Source organism: Humulus lupulus, chromosome 3 (genome assembly GCF_963169125.1).
Source record: "Humulus lupulus chromosome 3, drHumLupu1.1, whole genome shotgun sequence".
In the NCBI taxonomy this organism is placed as follows: domain Eukaryota; kingdom Viridiplantae; phylum Streptophyta; class Magnoliopsida; order Rosales; family Cannabaceae; genus Humulus; species Humulus lupulus.
Genome location: NC_084795.1, coordinates 278,571,118 through 278,590,993, shown reverse-complemented (window position 1 = coordinate 278,590,993; position 19,876 = coordinate 278,571,118). Strand labels below are relative to the sequence as shown.

The window sequence follows — 19,876 nt, the reverse complement described above, 5'->3', positions numbered from 1 at the left end:
GCAAGTTAGCGGGAAAGTCACAACGAGACCAAATACCCGACTCAGGATGAGTCAATGGGTATTTTGGGTATTTAGTACATTACCGGGGTATAGGGTAATAGGAATAAATATTTGAGGATATATTCGGTGTTAGTGAGATTAGGGGAGAATTTCATGAATTTTTATAATTTTACCCTCGTGGACGTTTTTGGTACCCCGAGCTTCGGGATTTACTTAGAGTTACTTGAACTCTAAGTAAGCTTCACAAAAACAGAAAAATACAATACGTAACTCTCTCAGCATCTCTCCCATCTCTCTCATTCGGTCTCTCTCTCTCTCATATTTTTTAGTGATTTTTTAGGAAACTAAGAGAAATTAAAGGCTAAAAACTTGGGAAATTGAAGGCTTGAGTTAGGGTTGGACTTGCTGCAGCTAGAAGGATAGAAATCACAGTTGAGGTAAGCTGCAAATCCCTGTCTTAATTGAATTTTGTTTTGGTTTTTTCTAGTGTTCTTGAACTTGTAGCTCAAGGTTGTGAATTAGAGATTTGTGGGTGCTTTCTTGAACTTAAGGTTGTGTTTTGTTGCTGGTATTATGTTGGTGTTGTTCTGGGATTAGATTGTGGTTATGGGGATTGTTTGGGATGATTTTGGGGTAAGAATTGGCTTGAGGAAAAGCTGGAATTCTAGGTTTGAAGGGTTGCGCCGCGACCCGCGTGAACCCAGTGCCTTAGGGTGTTCTGTTTTGCGTAGGCGCGCTGCGACCCTTCAGGGTCGAGTCGTGGCGCGTGTCCCAGGAAATGCAGGGGTTGGGAACCTCTGACTTGAGGTACGTCGCAACCCATTAGGGGGCGCAGCGACGCGCATAGGCAGAAATGTCCAGGAAGGGTTTTGAGTGACGAAAACTTAAACCTAAGGGCTCGAGATCGACTTTACTACCCGACTTAGTAGAATTTGATGTCCCGAAGGCTAGGACTTATTCCAGAGGCCTTTATTCGCTAGTTATTGACAATATTTTCTATTATGGTTGTGACTAGGTTACCGATAGGGGTTCGGAACTGGGATCGTGCTCAAGGGTCGTTCTTATTTCACTTTGCACTCAGACTTGAGGTAAGAAAACTACACCCGATCTACGTTTATAGCTTGACCCGGTTATAATACAGTATTAATATTATGTTGAGGATGTTTTATTAAATATATTAAATGCGATGTGTTTACCTATGTTATGTAATAACTGTTTGATTGTATATATGATTGGGAAGCTCAACTTATAAGGTGAAGATTTATCTATGTTATCTGATGAAGAGCTTGGCTTAATATTCAAGGGTATAGTCGGTTCTAAAGGACTTGACTTATCAATCGAAGGTTGAAAGACTCAACTTATCAGTCGAAGGTTAAATAATTAACTTATTAGTTGAAGGTTAATGACTCGACTTATCAGTTGAAGGTTATAAGACTCGACTTATTAGTTGAAGGTTAAGGGACTCGGCTTATGAGTCGAGAGTTTAAAGGTTTGTCTTTGGAGTCGAGGGCGGCAACAACGTGCTGAATGCTGGCCGATAGGGTTAAGCCAACCTGGAAGCGAGATATGCGCTTGAACGCCCCTAAGGTCGTCAAACCTGCTTGGCCAACTCTAAGGCTGGTTATATGAGAGATTAGGCAATAGGCCCTGGTGTGACTCTATAGTCACTTATCTGTATTGATTGCATGCATGAGTAGGGTTATTACTACTAGGCATGCTAATTATGAATCTGTGATATGATAATGTACTGCTTATAAGCATGATTATGTTTTCTTGTTGAGTCTTTGCTCACGGGTGCTAAATAATGCAGGTAAAGGAAAGGAAAAGTTGGACCAGCCATGAGTTGGAGAGCATCAAGGGCGGAGTGTACATATGCGGCCTGCTCGTTCACCACAACCAAGGTTATTAGTTGGAACTAGGGTTGGACCCTGATTTTGCCACCTAGGTTGGCTTTTGTATACATTTTTTGGTTGTAACGGTTTTAAACTATGTTGGAATCCCATGTATGAAAGTCAAACTCTTTTAATGAAATGATTGACTTTTGACCGAAATTTTCAGTACCTAAGCATGTGGTTAGTTTTAATTACATGATTTAAGCCCAAATGACTCATTTAGCGAGCTAAGCACTATTTAAATTTCCCAGTGTAACGGTCCTAGATTAGGAGGATGACAACTTAAATAAAAAAAAAGTTTTTAATTTAAGAGGAGGAGGACAAAGGGGAACAAACTTTGTTTTAGGATTTAATTTTAATTTTAATTTTAAGATATATTTATTTTATATTGTAAAAGAAAAGAAAAAGTTAAAAAAATATATTTGTTAGTAATTATGTTGTACTCTAATTTTAGCCCGAGTTCATTCACTCAGTTGGGGTACAGCTGGCAAATAAATATGCGGAGAAATAACCAAGGGAATGATATTTGCTTATTATCCACGTAGACAACTCCAGTTTCTTGTGGACACGTTTGGTATTAGGCGTCCTGGGTTTAACCCGAGCTACTGACACGAAGGTTGTGAAGCGCGAGCTCATAATATTCAAACGACAGTCGAAGTATGAGTTTGAAGGAGATATTCAGCTCGTGGTAATCCTAATATATTGCACACCCGCGGATCCCCAGAGACTCGGGTCCTTTTATATGTTTATTTATGACCAGACTATCATATTTAATGTCCCAGATATTAGGAGAATATTTACTTTATGATCAAATCATATCCCATTATAAATGGGAAATATATATATATATATTACATGTAATAAATACGTATACGCGTGATTGACTCACGCGGTTACCCAAACCTGTTTATGGAATTCCCTTATAAATACTAGGAATGTAAGACATGAAAATTGACAATTATTATGTTATATTGAAACTCTACCGAAATAGAGAGAGAAACAACAATAATATAGACTCGTGGACTAGGTGGATTTATTTTTTTTATATATGTATTATATCTGTTTTTTAAAAATAAATATATTTATATCCTATATATAATATAAACATATAAGTATTATTTTGGTCTATATTTTATGTTGAGTTTTTTAAATTATAAATATATATGTAATTTAATTTTCTTAATAAAATTTTAAATATTTCATAATTAATTTTTATATAATTTATTTTAATTTGTGTATGAAAATTCTTATTCTACACTATAAGAAAATAAAATTAACATTGAAATTGATTAAAGATACAAAAGATAATTAAAATATTGCAAACTTACATTCTAATATTAAAATCAAACACACCAAACATAAAATGGAAAACAACAATATATATATATATAAATAGAACACAAGACATGCTTACATTGTACTTCGAAATGCATTAATTGAACACTTGTGAGACGAATATTGTATCAGAAAATTAGTTTAATTTAATTAATATTTCAAGGGTGTGTTATGTTTTAGAGTTAATTGAATGTATTTTATTTTAGTAGTGTAATATTTAAATAGGAAAATATAATGTGTTATTATAATTTTCAAGTTTTAATATTTGTGAAATAAGTTTCATGTAATTAATAATAATATTTTTACTTAATTGATTAATTAAATAAATAAATGATAAAATAATATAATAATAAAAAGAATATTCTATTTTATTAAAAAATATATAATAATAAATAATATATTTTTTGGTGTAATTTTTGGTGTTGTGGTTGGAATGGAAAAAAAAATATGGTGCTAAGATTCCTTAGTTTTGGTGTTGGTGCAACACCATATCTAGGTAATGGGTTGGAGATGCCCTAATTGAAAGTGGGAGAAATGACTTTAATTTATGATGCAATATGGGACACGTGGCACGCTTTCCTAGCAAGGATGAATATATAGCCAAAATTGTTCTAACTTCATCTGTCAAAAAACTTTGAGGGGTCGTTTGGTATGCAGAAATCTGGACACGGGAATGAGAATATGAACACTTTCCTATGTTTACTGAGTTTGAGTTTTTCTAACCTGGGAATCTGTACTCTAGAGGTTTTAACTTTTCCTGATTCTAGGTTCAAGTGAAACCCATCTGACAAGTGGTTTTCAGATACCCAGGAATGTGAAACACTTCAAAATTATTATTATTTTAAAAAAAAAAAAAAAATCTTAAACCAATAATTTTTTAGTTAATAACTTATTTTATTTTTGAAGCTTATAATATAAAAATAAATATACATATATCTAGGGCTAGCAATTTTTGATACGACACGATGACACGACTCGAAAACGACACGAAATAAATGGGTTTGGGTGACACATTTAATTTTCGTGTCATAATCGTGTCGACACGTTTATTAAACGTGTCATTTTCGGGTCAACACGCTTAACCCGAAAATGACACGCTTAAGACATGTTTAAGATGATATAAATATTTTAATTTATTTATATTATATTAATTGTGTCATTAAACGTTTAATTGTGTATTAATCGTGTCAGTTTTAGATTTGTGTCAAATGACAAATTTATTAAACGTGTTATCGTGACATGTCGTGTGACCTGCTAAGATAATCGTGTCGTGTACAGGTTTGGATTTCTGACACGAATAATAATCGTGTCGTGTACGTGTTTACTCTAATTGTGTCGTGTCATAATCGTGTCGACACGATTATGACACGATAACACGAATTGCCAGGCCTACATATATCAAACTATAAAATGATAAATAATATTTGTTTATTTAAAGAAATTGATTTGTAAAACCTTTATATCATTACTTTAGTTTAAAATAACAAATGAAATATTATTAAAAATAAAATAATGGTATTTTTGTAATTTTAAAAATTATACTTGATTCTAGTATTCAGTAGATGTATTTTTTTAATTTTGTTAAAAAATATTTTATGAGTAAAATTGTTTATAAATTATTTTGATGAAATATATTATTATATTAATTTTATGAAAATATGAAAACTTAACAGATTTCTATGCATAACCAAAACACAGAAAGTGATATTTCCATGAATCATAGATAAGATTACAGTGCACAACCAAACACAATGATGTAAGTTTCCAGACTATCGGATTACCCTCTTCAACTTTCCCAGTAATATGAAAACTATAAACTCCTCATACCAAACGACCCCTGAGGAATTAAGTAGGTATTCCACCCACCACGCTTTGATTCAATCAATCAACTACCTTAGCTTCTCGGCCATTGAGATCTTTTAAGGATAAGTCTCTTCCCCATAAAATACTTCTCTACACACACACACACACATATATATATATATATAAATATAAAACAATGATTTTATAGGGGCTTCACTTTAAGCCCTATTGGTAGAGTTCTCAGTGTTTCTCGATCCGTAAATAATTTTTGCTGCGATTGTTTTGTATGACCGTGTATATTATAGCTATTTAGAGCATCCTGCAAATTTTCAGAAAATTTCGAATAGTTTACAGTACCGAAAACTAAGTTCAAACATGTTTTCCATGCGCATAAAAAAAATTAGTCACGTGTGCAACAACATGTTTAAACTTAGTTTTCAGTACTGTAAACTATTCGGAATTTTCTGAAAATTTGCAGGATGCTCTAAATAGCTACAATATACACGGTCATACAAAAAAATCGCACCAAAAATTATTCACGGATCGAGAAACACTGAGAGCTCTACCGATAGGACTTAAAGTAAAGCCCCCATAAAATCATTGTTATATATATATGTGTGGAGAAGTATTGGTATCTAATTTGGATACAATAACTTTATGATTTTAGATTTTTAAAATTTGTGGGACCCGTCAAAATACATAATTGGTAGACTGTATTTGAAAATTAAATTAAAATTAGAATTCAGATTTTATGAAGGAAAGTAAAAAACAATAAAACCATGTTTTTTCCATTTTCACAAGTTCAATTTTTTAAAACTCAGAACATTTTATAGACATTGAACTAATCAGATTTTCAAAAATATATTTTTAGTCACTAAATTCATATTTTCATTTTAGAATCTCATTTTTCAAAAAAACATTTTTCCATTCGAATTTTTTCCAAACTTTGTCTTGAATGGAGTGGAATGAACTCTTTTTTATATCGACATGAGAGCAAAGAAGTCCCAAGTATTTTTCATAGCAAAACACAACTGAGACTCCTAGAAGACCAACCAACATTGTTTTTAGATTATTCGAAACAAGTTGGTTCGCACTATCAATTTAAGGAAATCGATACTTTTCTCCGAGGCCTCCTCATACCAAAACTACACTTCTTTGAACCATAATCAAGCACCATTTGGTGACATCAAGAAAAATTAGATTGTCATTTGCAAAAAGATGAGAAATATCAACAGAATGATTTTGTCACAAGAAATGCTTTTGAGAGGCTGTGCCTCTTGTTTGAGCAAAAGTATATTCGCATCTTTATATTTTATTTTTTATGGATGATTTTTGTATTCTTGTTGGATTTTTTTAGTTATATATTAAGTGAAGGAGTTTTCCCTATTACTCTTATTTCTTTAAAATAATTAAGATGCATCAAATAGTATAATAAAAATAGAAAATAAATTAATAAATGAGGTTGAAACATCAAAACAACAAAAGATCTATATACATAAAAATAAATTTAAAATAAAAGTAAATTTGATCATTTATTATAAATTGTCTTTTTTTTTTCTTTTTTAAAGACAACTTGGTTGGTTATGTGAATAAACAAAAAAAATCCTTATTGACTCCCAAATTAAAATTTGGAAAGCACATCACCTTTGTTGCTAGGGCTAAAACTTAAAAAAATAATTAAGATCACCATCTTTCCAATTCTTCAATCACTCCCATCACTCTACTTCTCACCACAAAATATCACAATCATGGAAAATGAACGGCCTTGATTTGTTCTATGTTATATATTCTCTCTTAACAATAAGATAATTTTGCTAGTCTTTTATTATTGGACTACTAGCTATATATACATACTTTCATAGATGTAAGACAAATTATATACCATTTTCTTAATGTAGTTTGTATATATGCAATGGCATTTTTGTAATAGTAAGACATGAAAAAGAGATAATGCTTTTGAAATCTCTATCCCTATATAATAGAGATAAAATACAGAATCTTAACAAAAACAATTGTGATAATGGTTTTAGAATTAGGTGAGAAGAACAATAACCTAGAGTTTACAATTAGAAAGTGACTTAATTAGTATTTGTCCCAAGTACATGCATATATGTGACTAAGTCTTATTCAAGAGCCAATTTTATTTATATTATGTATGGTGTTTTGGACTTTTTTCATTTGGCTCATCTACAAACTCTACAAGTTCATTTGGGTGCCTCCAAGTGGCAGCCATTTAGGGCCTTGTAAATGACTCTCTTTGCCTTAGATGATACACCAAGTTTGCTATTAATTAAATTGATTTAATTTTAATTAATTTGTTTGTTTTATTTGTTGTTGTCTCTCCTAGAGCGACCTAATGTCTTTTGAGCAAAGTCTTTATTGTCCCTTAGGGGTATTCGTTTGAATAAACAAGAATACAAATTGCTTATTCAAAACCACAAAGTTTTCATCGTATATTAAAAAATATTATATTCCATTTCTGTCCAAACTGGAGGGCTAAACGGTCTTTTTGAAAAAGTCAAAAGGGTGCATTTGAGAGAGAAAAAAAACAAGTCCCAATTAGCATATATTTGTTTAAGTTATAAAGGAATCATAGTAATATCTTAATCCCACTTGCATTTAGAACTCAAAAGACCATTCAAGCATATATATAATAAATCATCACCCATCTCATCATCACTATCAACAACAACCAACAAGGGAATTCCCTCTTTTCCTCCTAATTTTCTCAGTCACATTTACACTTTCCTGGAAAATACACAAATGGAGATCCAATTTCAAAATAGCATGATCACAAAGAAAAAGGGAAGAAACAAGAGAAATAACAAAAGTAGTAATAAGAACAAGTTTGTTGGGGTAAGACAAAGGCCTTCTGGGAGATGGGTAGCAGAGATCAAAGACACAACACAGAAAATCAGGATGTGGCTTGGCACCTTCGAGACCGCGGAAGAGGCTGCTAGGGCTTACGACGAAGCAGCTTGTCTTCTTCGCGGCTCCAACACTCGCACCAACTTCATCACTCACGTCTCCATGGATTCCCCTCTCGCTTCTCGAATCAAGAATCTCCTCAACAACAACAACAAGAAGAAAAATACTAATCATGATCACAATGATCGACCAAAACAACAAAACTCTAGCACTAGCACTAGTAATAATCCTAGTGCTAGTACTAGCTCCACAACAACTACTACCAGTAGTACTTGTTGTGATTCTTCTAGTGGGATTGTTCAAGAGCAAGATCTGGATCATCAACATCATCATTTGTTTGAGGATGCATACAAACCGGACTTGAGTAGCTTTGGTTTCTCTCAGCCTAGTAATAATAATAATAATCTGACGAGTACGTGGGGTGGGGGGTTTGATCGATTTTCATTTGGCATAACAGGTGATGGACAGTTGGATTTGTGTAAGAACAGTATTGAGAATAATGTGGATGATGATGGGTCGGAGTTTTTGGAGTTTGAAAGGATGAAAGTGGAGAGGCAGATATCGGCGTCGCTGTACGCAATGAATGGAGTTCAAGAGTACATGGAAGCTCTTCATCATGATCCTGTTGACGCTCTGTGGGATCTTCCTCCTTTGTGCTCACTCCTTTGCTAGAGTATTATCATTATCATTATTATTGTTTTATTGTTATCTATATATATAAATATATATATATATATATATAGTTTTGCTTTGAATTATTAGTCCTTCACCTACTTTAGTTTCTTCCTTTTCTTGTTTTCGTTTAATGCAATATCTATAGCTAGATGTTTAAGTGTAGTGTGTAGAGCCTTAAAAGATGTATAATGCAGGAAGTTAGACTTTTAATTTTCTATCAAGAAAATGTTTGTTAAGATGTCGAACATATATGATAAATTCAAATATTTATGTATATAAAATATAAATATATATACAAGTGTTTAGTTTTATTTATATAATTTATTAATTGTTTTTATTAAATTTGTATAATTGTCGTATTAATTTGTTAAATAAATAATATTATATATAAAAAAATGATATAAACTTACATTATGATTTAAAAAATATATATATATAATATAATAGACTTTTTAAATATAAATGATAATTTTTTTTAATAAAAATTAAGATTATGTATTATATATATTTGATAACTCTACAAAATAGAGTTATTTTACCACTTTTTATGTGCTAATTATTGCTTAATTCTTGAATTTTTAATTGATTTATTAAGTTTTTAAGTAATTTTAAATTTATTAGTCTTCTTTTGATTTTATATATTTTTGTGTGTTTTTATAGTTATTTTGTTGTAATATATTGTAGTTTAATTATTTGAATTATTGTAGTTTAATTTGTGGTAAAAAAATGTTATATTATTGAGCTTAAGTGTTAAATATAAATTAAGTTATAATTAATATTTTCAAAGAATTAGATTGATTTATTTTATAATTGAAAATATTAGAATTTGATTTAATTTATGTTTATTTTGTAGGGAGTAAGTTGTATTTTTTTGACTTTGAAAAGTAAAGAAAAGAAAGGAAAATAAGTGGCAAATTGGAAAGAAAATAGCATGAGATGTGACATTTTTCCTCTTGCCACCCTCAGTCCACCGAAGCCCAATGCCAAGCTCGGCCCACGCAGCAAGCCCACTGCTGCCTCTTTCCCCAGCTGCCCCAAGATGTCCCCAGCCTTCAGCAGCTCCCCACGCCAGCCTCCAAAGATCTCCTTCCTAGGCCCACACCACAGCCAAAGCTTGGCCCAATCCTCCCAGCTAGCTCCACCATTCGGCCCAAAAGGACCCCAGCAAGGCCCAACCAGCCCACGCTAGTGCACACAACGAGCATGCCCAGGCCTACGCCTGCCTTCAGCCTCCCACACAAGACCCAATAGCCACAAAGCAACTTTTCTTTAGCCTACAAAAGCACAATTTGTCCTCTTGTCCAAAAATACTACATTTTTACCCCAAAACATCATTATTACACCTTATAATTTACCCATATTTGCTATATTATAATTAATTAAATAAGTGAATTAGTGGTCATATTTAGGGAGGTTACTATACCAAAAATTCTACACATTTCAAAACCTCTCTATTATCTTCATCTTCTTCTTCTTTTTGGTTATTTTCTATGTATTTTTAGAGGAAAAGTTTGGGGGTTCATCCTCCAAATTTTCCTATTTATGTTTGTATTTGCTATTCTAGTTATAAGTTTCTAATCTTTTTAAGATTATTAAGGTGATGATGAAACAATTTGTAACTAGATAGTATTTATTTTGTATGTTGATTTCCTATTTTGTGCAACAAAGTTTATAGAATTTTCTTCTTCAAATATCTTCTTTCATCTTAAATATCGTGTATTTTGGATTGTTAGCACATATTTACACTTTGTTCTTCATTAGTGCAAAAACATAATATTCTTTGTGTAAGATGTGTCATTAAATTGTACACATCCATACTTAAAAAAAATATATTATGTTTTGCCTTATAAATAATATTCATTGATTTATTTGTTATTTCATTAGATTGATTTACACTAAATGCTTTGACATTATAATTTTGAAAAGTGAAGAAAAATCCTATATTTTTAGAAGTAATTTGTACTTAAAATTATAAATCTATTTGGAAAATGATAGTTTGAATTATTTTAACTATCACTAAAACTTGAGAATCAATATACTAATAAATATTATTAAACTTACATTTTGTGGATTCTAGTATCTTAATAATCTTTTCTTTTAACACTTATTTTCAACTCATTATTGCTTTATTTTTATTCTCTTAAATAACTTTATTTTTCAATCTTTTATTTTATGTTCATAATATTAAAACTCATCAATCTTTGGAGCTAGGTTAGAATTTATTACTTTTGATTTAAAATATAGTTTTCTCTTTTCGATTTTAGACAACTCCTTTGGGTTCGACATCCTTGCTTACACGATCACTATTCTATATGAACGATTCGTGCGCTTGCGATTTATAAATATTTAAAATATACCCGTTTTGGGTCCATCAATATTATTATTGCAATAATATTTTATAATATTTAAATTTATATTAATATTAGTATTAGTATTAAATATATAATATTAGGATTATATATTATCATCATAATAATATTTTATAACATTTAAATTTATATTAATATAATTACTAAATATCTAATTTTTGTATTATATTATTATAATAATGATATTTTATAATATTTGAATTTAAATTTTATTAATATAATTATTATATACGTGGTTTTATATTAAATAGTATTATAATAATAATTTATAATATTTAAATTTATATTAATATAAATAAATATATATTTTTAATTAATTTTAAAAATATATTCAGTTAAATATTTAAAATATTCCGCTAAAATTAATAATAAAAACTGGTAAAAGCAAAAAAAAAAAAATTCGTATTAGAGAAGATATCACATTCTTATAATGATTATATATTATATAACAAACTCAAATCCAATTTGTTTTGTACCCGACAAAAAAAAAAAAAAAAAAACCAATTTGTTTTTTTGCTTAGGTGTATACATCTGGTTTCTAATCTTTTATTTGCAACGAAGTTCTCTAGAGAAATTAGATTGTTTTCTGCAAAATTAATTTTTTATTAATATAATATATAACAAACTCATATCCAAATTATTTTGTGCATAGAAATAATGTTTCTTATCCTCTTTATCTTTTATGTGCAGCCAAATTCTACTCACCAAGGCATATTGATTACAAGCAGAAATGTTCCAGTAGAGAATACTCAAATTTAATATTAATTAATCAAAATTAGCTACTAAATACATTTAGTTTAATATTATCTATTTTTATAATCACATTTCTCATAGTACTACTTAAAAAATATAGTTCGCTTGTGTGTTTAAGGAGAAAAAATGATATAATATAAATAGTAACTAAAAGAATAAATATCATTTTTGTCTTCTGAATTTTTGACACTACTAGATTATGTCCCCTAAAATATACGGTCACTTAAAATTTCTTCATGAATTATTGATATTATCAGATCGTGCCTACTATTACGATTTGCATAAAATAATTATCATTTTTGCCCCCAATCTTTGACAACTACTAAATGCATAAATACACATTTGAGAAGTTTAAAGTTTGATAACACCCCAAGTTTTAAAAAATACCCTATTATATTCGAAATTGGGCATGTTTTTAACTTTTAAACTTCCCAAGTGTGTATGTACATATCTCAAACGTGTAGATCTAAAAAAATACTCAAATTAAAAAAAATCACCTAAAAAAGGACACCAAAGTGAAAAGTTATGCATTTTCAATGAATGACATCGAATTTTATTAAGGTGCATCGAAGTGAATCGAATTTTTCATCAAAATCATGATTTTTAAGGATCCATCGAGTTGGGAATCGAGGTAAATCGAGGTGCATTGAGGTACATCGAATTTTCTCATGAAAATCATGATTTTAAGGCGCCTCAACACACCTCGATGCATTATGATGAAAATTGATGTAATTCATTGAAGGTTCATAATTTTTTACTCAAATATCTATTTGAGGTGATATTTTTTAGAATTTGAATATTTTTTGAAGATCTATATTAGAGATGTGTACATACACAGTAATGGTGCAATATGTAAGCTATAATGGACATTATTAGTTAGTTTTGAGGGTCAAACCACTGTAAATTAAGCATTGTTTTCCTTTTCTCAATCTAAACTTTTTTCCATTATAATAATCATTATGAGTCAATAATTAAAAATACATAATAGTACTATATATTGTCATATTGGAATCATAAAGCAATTAACATATAATTAATTAGTAATTGGTATTTGTAATAAGATTTATATTTTTTTTCACCTTGTGTTTTAAACCAACTACTTTTTGAATCTTGTATTTTGTAAGATAGTTCAACTAGATATCTAAATCCAATTTTGATGAAGAAAAAATTGAATATAACAACACAGTTGTTATGGTAGAATGATTCTACTACTTTATTCTCAATTGTTAGTTTTGTGAATTATTTGTGATTGTAGTTAAAAAAACTTTGACCAAATTCGGATTAAGTAGTTTATTTGAACTATTTTATAAAATTTAGGGTCTAAAATATAATTTATCAAAATACATAGTTCAAATAAGTAATGAAACCAAACATAAGATCTAAAAAAAAATATTAACCCTATGTAATAATATATTAAAATTTATAAAACATTATAAATACTAAGAGTAATGATATGTGCACTAAAACATTACAATAATTGACGTAATAATTTTATTTAACCAATTAAATTTATTTTAAGTGGGACAACTTTTTTAAAAAATAGCACTACATCAACTAGTATAATATTTTAGTACTGATACATATATCATTATTCAAATACAAAATATATGTAGGGAACAAGAGTAAAGCACTTTGAAAAATATCTTAAATCACAAATCACAACTTGAATTGGATGATTTGAGTAATTAAGCATGAATTTTGCTCACCAAGAATACCACAAGAAAATAATGTTTGATGAAACATTTCTTGAATTGTAAATTTTAGTTTTTAGTTTATGAAACAACAAATTGCAACTAAAGGAGCCATTTATCTTTTTTATTAAATAAAGATAAATTGGTAAAAATTATTTTTTTTCAGTTATTTTGTATTTTTTCTTAATTTTGATAATTTTTTTTTAAAATGATCTATTTAAAAATTAATATTGTTTGAATTTTTTTTACCACCAATCTAAATTATTTAAATGATTATGTGAGGGACCAAATATTAAAACTAGGGCTATAATACAAAATCACTTATTTTTAAAAAAAAAAAAAAAAAAAACTATTCTTCTTGAACAAGAAAACTGATCTGAGTGAGGCCCGTTCCGCTTTTCCCTTTCGCTTTTCTCATTTTTCTTTTCCATCACTCTTCACTCTTCTTTCGAGTTTCGCCCAAACCCCAAACTTCAAACCTCTCTCTCTCTCCGATCTTCCCAAACAGAGCTTCTCTCTCAAGTCGCCATGGGAGACAGCCAGTACTCATTTTCTCTCACTACGTTTAGGTATGTATATCTCTCTCACTCTTTGCTTTTCATTTTCATGGTCGCATTTCATTCTCTGATGTTTTATTTTTGTATTGAACAGCCCTTCAGGAAAGCTAGTACAGATCGAGCACGCCTTGACAGCGGTTGGCTCTGGCCAAACCTCCCTCGGAATCAAAGGTATTGCTTGCATTCGTTGTCTCATCGTCGTTAATTGCTTAGTTCAATCCATACATAAATTGGAAACCTAATCTCAAATCGTAATATATGATATTGTACTCGACCCATCAATTATTTTTGGGGATTTTTTTCATTAATGATTGATTTGGTGTGGGTTTAGCCATCGATAACGTAGAAGTTGCAAAATTTTGGATTTCGTATGAAATGGTGTTCTGTCCAAGTTGGAGGGTTTTCTTTCTTTTTCTTTTTTCTATGTGATTACAGAACTTGTATATATGTATATATACAGTACTGATATTTAGCTGGTTAATGCAGCTGCTAATGGGGTTGTGATCGCAACTGAGAAGAAGCTACCTTCAATATTGGTTGATGAGACTTCTGTAAGTTCCTCTTAGCTATGAGATTGACCTAATTAGAGATAGTTGATCTACATGTAATTTAGTTTTGGGATGGTAATGCCCCCTTAGGCTAGCACAAATGATTGGTTGGGTGTGTGCTCGTACATATAGTCTGTTTCTAGTCCACATAAATGTGTCTTTTATATATGTTAGCATGCATACATTAACAATCTATGCTAGTACTTTTATTAAGCTCGTAGATACTTAAGTAGATGAGCTTAGTAATGATTGAGAAGAATAACCTTTTGAGTAAACTCTCTTTCCTCCATGTGCATTTGCCTGTTCTCATTATTACTTATATTGATATTGCTGCTACTGCATATTGTTTAGAAACCTGTTTTCTTGAGGAATGGTTTTGATCCAGTCTTACGTTTGGTTTTAATTTTGCTAGTTTTGCTTTTTTCAAATCTTTTTATTAATCTTTCGGTGTCTACCTTCTCTTTGATTTTGTGCTTTTGAACTTCTCTTTTGTAAGACTTCTTGTTTTGTAGTTTTGATGTTCTTCGTTTAAGCACAACATTTTCTTAATTAGTTGTTGTTGATTCATGTCAAAGTTGCTGTAATTTTTACACTTTTTTTTGTGGTGCATTCAGAGGAACCTAATTAATTATCAATTATCCACATACTCTATAATACTGTTCTATGTGGAACAAGAGCTGATTGAGTGTGCATGTAGTCAGTGGGATAAATACAACTATAGTGACAGATCTAAGTTTCTAACTCATCTCATATATAAGAGGCAAGCAATGTGGTTATTTTTGAACTAATATTCTTACTCTCTAAATTGGTTTAAGTTGCAGTGGTGTTGTTAGGAGGGTCTTTTTGTTTTTATGATAATTCATGGTTTTCTTTTTATATTAAATATTATTTTGCTTCCTCTTGTGTCTAAAGACATGAAAATTCAAAAAAAAAAAAAAAAAAAGGAAAGAAAAAAAGATGCAATTGTCTGCAATATGCATTCATATACTAATAGTCTAATATCTGTGTTCTATCATTTATTCTTTCTTTGTTGCATTTTTTTTCAGGTCCAGAAAATACAGTCCCTTACACCAAATATTGGAGTCGTATACAGGTTTGTTTTTGTATTTTCTGGTACTTTTGATAAATATTTATTTTTCAAAATTTGCATTACAGAGGTAAATTTTATATAATATTTACTGCTATAGTGAATACCATAACAATTATGTACCTATTGTGTGCTTTCATTTTGCTGTCGTTACCATTTCTTTTGTAGTGAGAAAAAGTTTTGGCCTCTCAAATGGTTTCCTACCTCAATTACATTTCTTGATCTCTGTAGCAATTTAAGTATTTGATTAGAAGCTTTTACTTATTGGCTTAGAGCTGATGACTGTTGGTTTCACAAAGTTAGTTTAATGCAAGTGAGAAATAACCAAAGATAAACTTTTGATAGAAGAACAAATGTTAGTTAATTTGTACAAAAATTATTGTGTTTGATAAATTTTCGCTCTAGCATACTGCTGAATCATTGGCAGACTGTCGCTAGATGATTTGTGAAATTAATACTATCACTGTATTCTTGGTATCAGGGAATTTTATGACTGTTAATTTCATACTAAGTGGGGACATCCTTTATATTTTGCAAATGATTAGTTTCATTTGAAAATCTTGAAGTGCATGTGTTCCAATCAAAGAAATTTGTTTTATCATTTAAAAAAATTAAACACTAGAATCTACTTCCATTTGAAACTGCTGGATGTGCAGACTGACAGTTAGATATGCGGTTTATGCTCCCTATTAGGAAGACCACAAGGCATTATTTTTTTATGAATTTAAATTTAGAGATTATATGAAACTTACTTGGGCCAATCTGTTGTATTAACATGTTTACTAGATTCCATTTGATAGTAGTTTGTGGCTATACAAATTTAGTATTTTAATAATGCCTTTGATGCTTTCCAATTTCCAACCACTGTTTTATTTTTCACTACTGCAGTGGTATGGGTCCTGATTTTCGAGTCTTGGTTCGGAAAAGCAGGAAGCAGGCTGAACAATATCATGGATTATACAAGGTATGATATTGCTCTCTCTACGCATGTGTTTTAATTTATTTTTGTTCAGCGCTGGATGTGTTGATCATTTTCTTTGCAACTTAGTACTAAAAGACTTTTTTATTTTTCTTTTAATGTTGTCATCCTTCTAAAAACTTTCTGTACTGTTTTAAATTCTGGATTATATTCTGTCTTCTTAGAAGTTGAGGTTGGATTGCTTTGTATTAGTTGGAAAGGGATTTTGAATTTTTTTTTTTCCTTTTCCCTTATCCCTATTACAATAAATTTTTATGTATGCATAGTAGAATTAATAGGAAAATACATTTTATACTTTAGTGTTTCTAATTTACATTTAATATATTGTTTGTAGGAACCTATACCTGTTACTCAACTTGTTAGGGAAACTGCAGCTGTGATGCAAGAGTTCACTCAATCTGGGTAATGAGATTACTTCTAATAAATTTTAAAACATTTATATATATATATATATTTATATAATATTTTAGATTTATACTAACAGGAAGAGATAAGTTAATTAAATGTAACCTGACCTGAATATGTTGTGTAATATAAGTAGTTATAATCATAATATTACATTAACTATTTCTTTATGTGCTTGTGAATCTTGCTTCTAATTTTCATTCTTAACAACTCTTACAAAAATAATGGTGTGCTGGCCAATGCAAAGAGGGTTTTTTTTTTAAGATTAGAACATTGCATCTATTTTGTCCCCCCTTCTTTGGAAAGGGACCTGTAAAGGGGGTGTGGTGTAAAGATGGGCGGGAATTTTAGTAAGTGGATCATATAGTCTGGTACTTAAGTCTAGCTCAAGTGGTTAGGTGTCTGTAAGTTTAAGATGTCTGGAGTTCGAATCTGAAATCCCAGCTGGGCTAATTTAACAAATTGATAATTTAACTGTTATATAAAAAAAATGTAATCTTTGACCCTTTGCAATGTAAATTCAAAAGTGTGGTGTTTGATATATCTAACGGTGCAGTATAACAGGGGTAAACAAGCACAGTTATTGTTTTGAGTTTGATAAAATGGGAGTGTGGGGGCTCTTCTATTTTCGAGTCATTCTAGAATCATATAGTCACGAAACTTCTTAGTAAAAGAGCAAGTTTGGCAAATAAAAACTGTTAAAGAGTCCTGGTATAAGAAGCAAGGATTGAGAACTTGAACATTTTCAACCGCTTTCACTAGGCAACTTAATCTAATTTAGGAGAAATGGAATATAAAAAAGTTGCGGCATCCTTGATGAATCTAAATCTTCTATTGTTCTCTCCCTTGGCAGTGGTGTTAGGCCGTTTGGAGTATCTTTGCTTGTTGCTGGCTTTGATGACAATGGTCCTCAACTATACCAGGTAATGTTCATTTCTCATCCTTTTCTGCTTGATATTTTCCCATCTAAAGGTCTTTTCTCTCTCTCTCTCTCTCTCTCTCTTTTCTGATATCAACTTTATTCGGTTCTGATTTTGAAGAGATATTTTCCCCGTTTTCTTACTAGTGTATTTATATATCTTTGGCATTGATATTTTCTGACAATAAGTATTGCCGTGGCTTTTTATTTTCTATAGGTGGATCCTTCAGGTTCATATTTCTCATGGAAGGCCTCTGCAATGGGAAAGAATGTTTCAAATGCAAAAACATTTCTTGAGAAGAGGTACTTGAGTTAGATTCTGTATGCATCCTATTTTATCAGTGCCCAAAGTGCAGAAACATGTAGACAAATCCAATGTTTGTGCTGAGTAAATTGTGAAGAAAAATGTTTTTTGATCAAGTAAATAGTCAATAAAATTTTATTTTTTATGTCTTGGCACAAATAAGTTAACCTTTCATAGTCCAATTACAGTACTTTAGTTTTGAGTTTCATAAATTAGTTATTTCCATCTATATTATAAATAACATTCTTATTTAGATGGCTAATCAATTCTAAGAGTCTGATATTGAAAGAAACTTGTAATTTATGTTTTAACATCTGTTGAAAATTCTCTTTTGATAGTGTTATTGATTGCCACAACCACTTGCTCCTTTTGCCTCTCCGTTTTAGTCAAAGTTCTTTTGTTTCTTTTCTCTTAGGTATACTGATGACATGGAGCTTGATGATGCTGTGCACACTGCTATTTTGACTTTGAAGGAAGGGTACGTAACTGTTAAAAAATTAAGCAACTCCTAGACAATTGTCTTTCTTGGTTCTAATGTCAGTTTGGTTCATTCAGGGTGTGGTTAACTTTATTAAATTATGTACACTATCTTAGCCATCGATAAGTGCTCTTATCAAGTTGTGTGATTAACTTAATTATGATCAATGGATAATTATAGTTTGTGCGTGAAATTTTGAGCTCTTGTTTATCACACCATGCCTATAGTTATTGAAATTAAGTAATAGAAAGGAAAGATGTACTCAAAATATTGTGCAGCCTATACGTGTACTTGGAATTGCTATAAAATCAGACCTAATAAAATTGCAGCAATATATTTGCCTTCATTGTTATTTTATTTATTTTTTTCTTTTGCAGATTTGAAGGACAAATCTCAGGCAAAAACATTGAGATTGGGATTATTGGAACTGACAAGAAATTCAGGCAAGTTTGACTTTAATAGCTTACACTCTAATTGCCAAACTTAAATGTGTTAAATGAACTAGTGTTCAGTAATATCTAGTTTGTGTGTTGCATTGCTCACTTTACTACTATGTGTTCTGTTCTGGTTTCTAGTTGTTCTACTTAAGGTTCTAATACATGTTTGAAGACAATCCTTGGCCATAGTTTTTTTTTGTGATTAGAGAATGTCATAAATATGGACGAATAATCTGAGCAAAAGGCCTAGAATATTTTCATTTTTGTTACAAAGGGGTTGTTTAATATCATTTTCCCATTTAAACGTAAATTGAGATTCTCTTCTCAATGTTGAGAAAGTCTTTTCTTTCATGTTAATAATAGACCAAAAGAAATGCTTAACTTGACATCCAGACACCATTATTTTTCTTTCTAATTTATGGAACGTGCTAGCTTGTGATTTCGGTATTCATCGGTTGAGTTGTTGTGCTTGCAGAGTGCTTACGCCAGCTGAAATCGACGATTATTTAGCTGAAGTGGAATGAGCGTGAGGGAGTGAGTGGTTTTACTTTTGTGCTCCTTTTGCTTCAAATGTACTTGTTGAAATTCTGCCATCTTCTTTTGCCTCAAATTAACTATTTATTTTAAAGCAAAGATCAATTTATGTTTACCACAAATTTGTGAAATTAAGAAAATTCTCAGATAGGTGAAAGACATCTTAGAGTACTTCCTTATTG

At 30.5% G+C, this 19,876-nt stretch overlaps 2 protein-coding genes across 2 annotated transcripts; both read left to right on the top strand.

Annotated features, from left to right (window-relative positions):
• The first annotated feature begins 7,773 nt into the window (after positions 1-7,773).
• Positions 7,774-8,635, top strand: LOC133824504 (ethylene-responsive transcription factor ERN1-like). The gene has a single exon (XM_062257394.1). It carries the CDS (start codon positions 7,794-7,796, stop codon positions 8,628-8,630), a length of 837 nt encoding a protein of 278 aa, XP_062113378.1. The 5' UTR covers positions 7,774-7,793; the 3' UTR covers positions 8,631-8,635.
• A 5,179-nt stretch (positions 8,636-13,814) lies between these two features.
• LOC133824503 (proteasome subunit alpha type-2-A) lies at positions 13,815-19,865 on the top strand. The gene is made up of 11 exons (XM_062257393.1): positions 13,815-14,015; positions 14,098-14,174; positions 14,490-14,554; positions 15,598-15,644; positions 16,527-16,602; positions 16,952-17,019; positions 17,876-17,945; positions 18,159-18,244; positions 18,661-18,723; positions 19,101-19,166; positions 19,636-19,865. Exons 1-11 carry the CDS (start codon positions 13,975-13,977, stop codon positions 19,682-19,684), a joined length of 708 nt encoding a protein of 235 aa, XP_062113377.1. The 5' UTR covers positions 13,815-13,974; the 3' UTR covers positions 19,685-19,865.
• Positions 19,866-19,876: the final 11 nt, after the last annotated feature.